Here is a 6,969-nt window from a genome sequence, read left to right as displayed (position 1 = left end):
GCAGGATAAGGAAGAGACACAGCACAAGGGAAAATTGGAGTTGGAGGGAAAATGGGCTGAAAAGATAGCTGAGGGGGTATTTTTGTCCGAGTTGAGTCATTTTTGAGACTTAAATAAGTGGGGGGTTAGTTTTGCAATATTGAGGGATTTTTGTCCCTTTTAATTGGTTATCCCTACAAATAATAGGACATAAAACTTAAAATGAATTATAACAATGATAACTAATGAAATTTAAAACCAACGATGTTTAGGTGTATTTAGGCAGACCTCCGGAGTCGGAGTCAAATTAAACTATTATCAAATGACAAAGAACCCGGAGGAATAGTTCAAATACAAATTCTTTTCATACACTCATACCCATACAATTAGTTTGCTTTCAATTCTGGATAATCTCTGCAGAGTAATGTAGGATATGAAGACGCTAATACATATGAACTGCAATAAGCGGTTGCAGTAGCTACTGAAAAGAAAATAAACCTTACATACAATACAAGTAGCCAGCACTCTGATGGGAGGAGCACTTTTATTCTAAGCTCCTAAAGCTTCCAGTGAAGGCCCAGCTGGTGCAACATGCCTGCAACTATAGCCCAGAAGAGGATTTCCGCGAAGATGACATAGAGTAGGATGCCCACTTTTCTTGAATGCCAAACTTGGATGAAGATGTGTTGTTGAATCCAATTTATCTGCCATAGTTTAATTCAAATTGGTTATGAAGAATTGAAGATTTAGATAGTACAACTACAAATGGATGAATAGGAGTTCTTGATTCAACTGGGTTTGCGATTGAATGGGTTGTTCTGTAGAATTACGAAATGAAATACTAAGTTGAACCTCTGATCCAACCTAAAAAACTAAAGAACTATATTATGTGGGTTTGCTGAAAACATGGAACATAGTGTTTTACATTCAGAAGAGTCATTATTAGGTCTCAAGAGCTTTATTCCAGCATTGTAACCAAGAAGCTAAAGCGATAAGAGACAAAGCAAAGTAAAACTTAACAAGCTGACAGAAAATGTACCAGTGTGTTATGAGGGTCACCATAATACCACCCGTTTATGAATTTTGCAAAGACACCTTCAGCTGCCATAACATAGACAAGCATGGCATTCATGCCAATCCATTCCAATGGCAGACACAGGAATCTCATGCCCCAAACATCAACCTGGCAACAAGAGAGTATTACTTTTGATTATACCAAACTCTGGTGAGGGAGAAATCCAAAGGTTTCTGTACTTTGAGTGGCCCAATGATGTACAACCAACATATTTGTATTCATTCTGCTCATGTAGGTGGGTGAAGCAGCCCACAATTTGATGGCCCTTTGTGAGTTACAGTTACTTTGTAATTGTTTTCCTTTCTTAGGGCTATTCTTGCAGTCACCACAAACAGAATGCCACATCAATACAGGCTCCCAGTTCCCCTGAAGTAGAGGGGGGATGCAGTCCATTGTATGATGAGGCATACTGTGATCGGTAAATGCAGGAACTTGCAACAAGTAAATGTCATGGAAAGTTATTCCTACACTCGAAGAGCAATTACCATCTAGCTAAATTATATTGGTTGCAAATTCTTAGAAAACCTCAAACACCCGAATATATTATGGCAATAATAGATCGTCTAACTTTCAGAAGAATAGCATACCAGAATATAGAAGAATGAAAATACCAATGCTGCTGCCCCTGAGGTCACACAAACATAACTAAATGTGTACAGCTGTTTGTTCAGAGGAATTGCTGCATCATAAGGGAAATAGCATCAGAAAGAAAAAGGGACAATAATAGAACAGATCTAAGATTTCCTTTGTTTTGTGCTCCTCGGTACTCACCACCTGTGAAATGAAGAGTAATTCCTAATACAAGGAGAGCAAAACCCATCACAACCCAATGCTTCAATCTATCTGAGTGACCCTGGAATTGAAAAAATTCAAAAAACAAGTGAAGCAGGAAGGTTTATGCCAAGCACAATTTACCTAAATCATTCACTTCACCTTCAAATGCATAAGCACATGTCCAAAATGCACTCCAATTATGGTGGACAGAATTGCAGATATGGAACTGCAGTTATAAGAAAATGCATAGATTAAGACATGTGATTTACAATTATGCTACACAGTAACAGAAACACCCTCATCATGAGCTCTCCATAAATAGCTGTTCAATTGGAGCATTTCATGAGGTTGGTGCTGAAAACAAAGAAATTGCAATGTAAAAATCAAGAAATAACAGTCAAGTCATCCATACTTCCTAAAATGAGGCTCAAGCTTTTTCCAAGAAATAATTGAAAATTCTTCTCCAATAATTTTCACAAGGGATTAGGGTTACTATCTATGTAAAAATATATAATGTTACAATGATGTGCAACAAACCTTAGAATTCCTTCAGGTTCAAAAGGCGCATAGCACCATGATGGAGCATCCTTCCGAAAAGGGCCCTTATCAGGGGAATATTCATTGCAAGCCTGCAGCACTTCAGAGAAGATGAAAAATCTGCAACTGCCATCATCAACAAACTAGAGATCTAAAAACCAAAGAAATGTTACAAAGGGCTGATGAATTAATCACTCACCTTAGATCTTGTCCAAGCTGGATGCTGATACATGTGATTCATTCCAAGTATTTCTCTATCAATGTATCCCACTACGTTACAGGGAGGATCCAGTTTTCCCCTCGCACCACAAGCTACCTAGAATAACATTAGAGGATTACCTAAGATGAAAGTAAGAATGAAATGAAATCCTTCCATGTTATCTCCAGTAAAACTTTTTAATAGCATTCAAAAAAACATCACTGGGGAAAATGCAGTTGCTGAAGAAATTAACATGACCTTATTTATTTGACACACATCAAAAAATAATGTTTATGCTATCTAAAATAAATGGAATGATTTCATTCCTCCTCCATCCAGATAGAGATTAATTCATTATCAGTTAGCAAATGAACAATATATTATGTGGGGCTTCAGAGTCTTGTGTAAATAATAAACATGATTACTGACAACTTAGACTATGCTAAGATCACTTGAGATAGCTCAGTAGAATGAGAATGGGCATACAGGGACTTACAGTGAGAACCTTCCCATAATCAGCACTATCTCTATCATGGACAGTGAAGTGCCAATCAGGAACATATGTCCCATAAGATACAGCCATATAAACAATTAAAACGCATGCTCCCATCAGCCTGCAAATTGAAGTACATATAAAAGAGTGGAGGAAAGTTTAACAAATATAAAAGATGTCACCATTAGTCAATAAGAAACGACAGAACCAAATAATCACCAGTGCCAACAGTATAATTTGAATATAGAGAACTGGCCAGGTGATAGATCCTTGGCTTGGGCCTTTTTTGTAGTGATTTCTAGCAGAGCAACTACCAAATATGCAAGAGCAATTCACTGAAAAGGGTAAGCAAATTAACACATGAAAACAAATTTCCTAAAATTTAAAATATTGTTGATCAGAATCTACATTGAAAAGATAATCAATATCACCTGGAGAATGCCACACCATCTTATTTTTTTCATGTCAACACCATATGTTAGTTTGTCAGGATCCTGTGTGAAACTTCCTTCATAGCATAATAAAGCCAAGTTAGAACAGTAAAGTAACATCTGGTTCTCACTTTCCATTTTACTGTCTTGCATTGTCAAGGAAGATGTTGATATGAAACATGCTTTCTTTGAGGAAATTGAAAAGTTCTCCAAGCTTCCAAATGTTAAAAAAGTTAACACTACTGAAACATAGACTATTTGATCTGATGAGAATGTGTGATGTTCGCAATCATTAAAGTAACAGTATCTTTTAGAAAACAACTTCACTATACTTCTCTCAATCTGTTCCAAACTAGAGTGCAGGATTCTTTTTCCTTCAATCTCAATCTGTATCAATAGGAAATAGGTTTTCCATAAAGGAAAAAAAGGGGGTTGTGGGTGTTTTGATGCAACAGAACAAGTATAACAGGTTATAAATTCTGTAATATATATTCCATTATTTAGTGGGTTCTTTGTGTTGTTGGTGGGAAAGAACTCTTTCTAATGTACATCTCCATGAAGAAAAACATAAAACTAACATAAATGTCACCATTAGCAAGTGACTCCTTTTCAAAGAAAAATTTTCAATAGGAAAAGCAAAACACCAAGCATCCTTGGTGTTGGAAAGTGTCTCAAATTGTATTTTGAGTCAATTTGGAAAGTTATTGATAGTTTCCTAATAGAAGATATTCTTGAAAGCGGTTTCCTATTATTATAGGAAATATCCTATTATGAGATCTTCTTTTTAGGAAAAGGTATCTTTGGCATTTATACACTTAGTTTCCTATATAGAAACTTCCTTAGTAATTAGGAAAAAATATAGGAAGAGATTTTGACCAAAAATAGTAAGTCTCTTTGTGGGTATAAATTGGGGCTTTGGGATTTGAGAGCTTGAGGTGTTGTAATCTCCTTTTAACAACAGTGAAAGTTCTTCTTCTTCGCCCGTGGATGTAGGCTTAAGGCCAAACCACGTAAATCATTGTGTTTTATTTTTTCCTTTTTCTTATTCTTTTCTCCCTATTATTATTCTTTGTCGTGATTTGCACAACACTTGGAAGTCCTCATCCAACAACATAATCTTCACATGGTTGATTGGGAATGTGTATGCCAGATTGACGCTTTTCCCTTTCGGGGAAAGCCACATTTCTTTGACAGCCATTCATCAAGAAAGCAAGAGTGCAACACAAACAACCAACAGAATTATTTCCTTTTTGACAGACTGACTTAGAGTCCATCCCATTGGACTAAGATGTTTTTCAAACTAATTCATCAAACATGCTAACATTTATCATGTGCTATGTTGTCTTCAGATATTACTACAATACTAAAATATAATCACAGTAGGCATACAAATAAAACAGAAAAAACTAACCTTGTAACAGGAGCCCCCAAAAGAGGAGCTTCAAAGTCCTGAGGGTCACCTTTTTTATGGCCATAAGGCGATCTGGTATTCTCTAAAAGGACAACATCAAGAATAAATGCATAGAAGTAACAATCTTTTATTGTCTTTTTATTTGATAAAAGGAAGAACCAACCTTGAGAGCAAGTGCAATGGCCACTCCCACGATGAATAAGAAGAATGGCATCACAAAATCAGCAAGATTACAACCATTCCATGGTGCATGTCCAATCATGGGCCATTCTCCTCCAGCATCATCCACCAAAATCATCAGCTACAATGCATATATCTAGCAGGTTTCAGTATGCACAGTACAATGGATTGTGACATATCACAAAAGTGGAGCAACTATAGACCCACCAATGAGAACCCAACTGGGTACATGTACAAAACAGTAAGGGCATGTTTGGTACTGGGAAAATGAGGGGAAATGCGAGGAAAAGAAAATAGAGATGAAAAGTAGAAGGAAAAAACAATAAAAAATATATTTAAAATAAACAAAGTATTTTTACATGCTATTTCAAACTCATTTCATTTATTTTTCCTCTTTTATGTAAAAGATTAAATAATCTTAAAATGCATAAATATTTAATTAATTTTAGTTATATTTCATTTTCTTTGTATTTTCCATAACGAAATCAAACATGAAAAAACTATTTTCTTTAGTATTTTTTTTCTTTCCTTAGTACTTTCCAAGAATCAAACATAGCCTAAGTCCCTAAGCCCACTACTTTTTCAATGTAGAATCAGCTACTAATCTTTTGGGATATTCTTGTTTGGACACATGACCTACAGCTTGTGAGTAGATTGGAAATAATGAAACAGAAATCCATTTTGAATCTTTGCTTCATAGAAAACTGAAGTACTTCATGATTTCACACCTTTCTACTTGTAATGTGTGTGAATTGAGTTCCTTATGGCACCACCATACATTCAATTCTATTCCCCCAAAGATCAGCTCAGCTTCATTGATAACTTAAGCTGTGGCCATGCTTTTGGTTTCTGTGCTTACCCTTATATAAAACTATAAGATTTATCTTAAAGATATAAAGGAATTCTAATGTTCATACAACAGTTACTATGCTTTATAGCCATATCAACCCATCCTCTCAATAATGAATTAGTTCATTTTGATGGGTTTCTTTTCATGGCTACAAAAATTTATGGAGAGCACACAACATAGAGATGCTCCTTAAAAAATAGATGAAAAAGGAAAACCAGAAAATTTAGACACACAAAGCAATTCATATTAAAATATGACATATAATATAGTTTTGTTTAGTTATCAAACCCATGGAATTAAGAATTATAGTAATTTCCGGAAACCAGCAAGGGCAATTTAGTAATCCCGTCCTTCTTCCCCCCTGAATCGCCAGGTGTCACTCAAACGGCATCAGTTGCACAGATTACAGCTCCTACTGCCGGTGACACACAACACACAGAAGAGAGAGAGGGGAGTTACCGCGACGGTGAGGCCTCTGAAGATGTCGAGAGATGCGAGGCGCTTTGTTTTCTGGGGCCTTTCCTCGGGGGGAAAACCGGAGTCGGATATGATGAGACGGTGCTGGTTGTCCGGCGCGTCGTCTTTGATGCTGGTGTCGGCCATGTGAGGTCGCCGGAGACACAGGTGGCGGAGGATATAGGGAAGAAAGGGTTGACTGAGATACTGAGGGAAACGCTGTTTTGTCATGACGGCTGATTTTTGTCTTTAAAGAAAAAATCAAACTGCTATTATTCGACAGATCACTGTCTCACTTGCATGCGCCGTTTGTTCGTTAGTTCCCTTTGGATATTTTTAATTTACTTATTAAGTATTGATGGTAAAATGCATTAAAATTAAAAATAATAATAAATAAAAATAATTTATTTATTTTTAAATTCATATTTTTATTTTATTTGTCCTGATCATTTTCATAATCTCTTTTAATATTCCACAAGATTTTATTTGCCTTTATTATAATTTATGAGGATAAATATATCAATTTAATTATTTAAAATATATTTTAAATAAATTTTATCAAATCATCTTAATAATTAAAAAAA

At 35.6% G+C, this 6,969-nt stretch overlaps 1 protein-coding gene across 1 annotated transcript; it reads right to left on the bottom strand.

Moving 5' to 3' along the window:
* Positions 1-322: 322 nt before the first annotated feature.
* Positions 323-6,638, bottom strand: LOC100264954 (uncharacterized). The gene is given in 13 exon segments (XM_003633578.4): positions 323-683; positions 1,019-1,162; positions 1,642-1,733; positions 1,826-1,907; positions 1,988-2,054; positions 2,366-2,457; positions 2,565-2,681; positions 3,061-3,178; positions 3,277-3,392; positions 3,489-3,565; positions 4,900-4,981; positions 5,063-5,200; positions 6,389-6,638. Coding segments are annotated over 13 exon segments (1,500 nt in total). The 5' UTR covers positions 6,617-6,638; the 3' UTR covers positions 323-536.
* Positions 6,639-6,969: the final 331 nt, after the last annotated feature.

The sequence above is a fragment of the Vitis vinifera genome, chromosome 14 (genome assembly GCF_030704535.1).
Source record: "Vitis vinifera cultivar Pinot Noir 40024 chromosome 14, ASM3070453v1".
Classification (NCBI taxonomy): domain Eukaryota; kingdom Viridiplantae; phylum Streptophyta; class Magnoliopsida; order Vitales; family Vitaceae; genus Vitis; species Vitis vinifera.
Note: the sequence above shows the minus strand (reverse complement) of the source record. Positions and strands in the feature narration are given on the sequence as shown.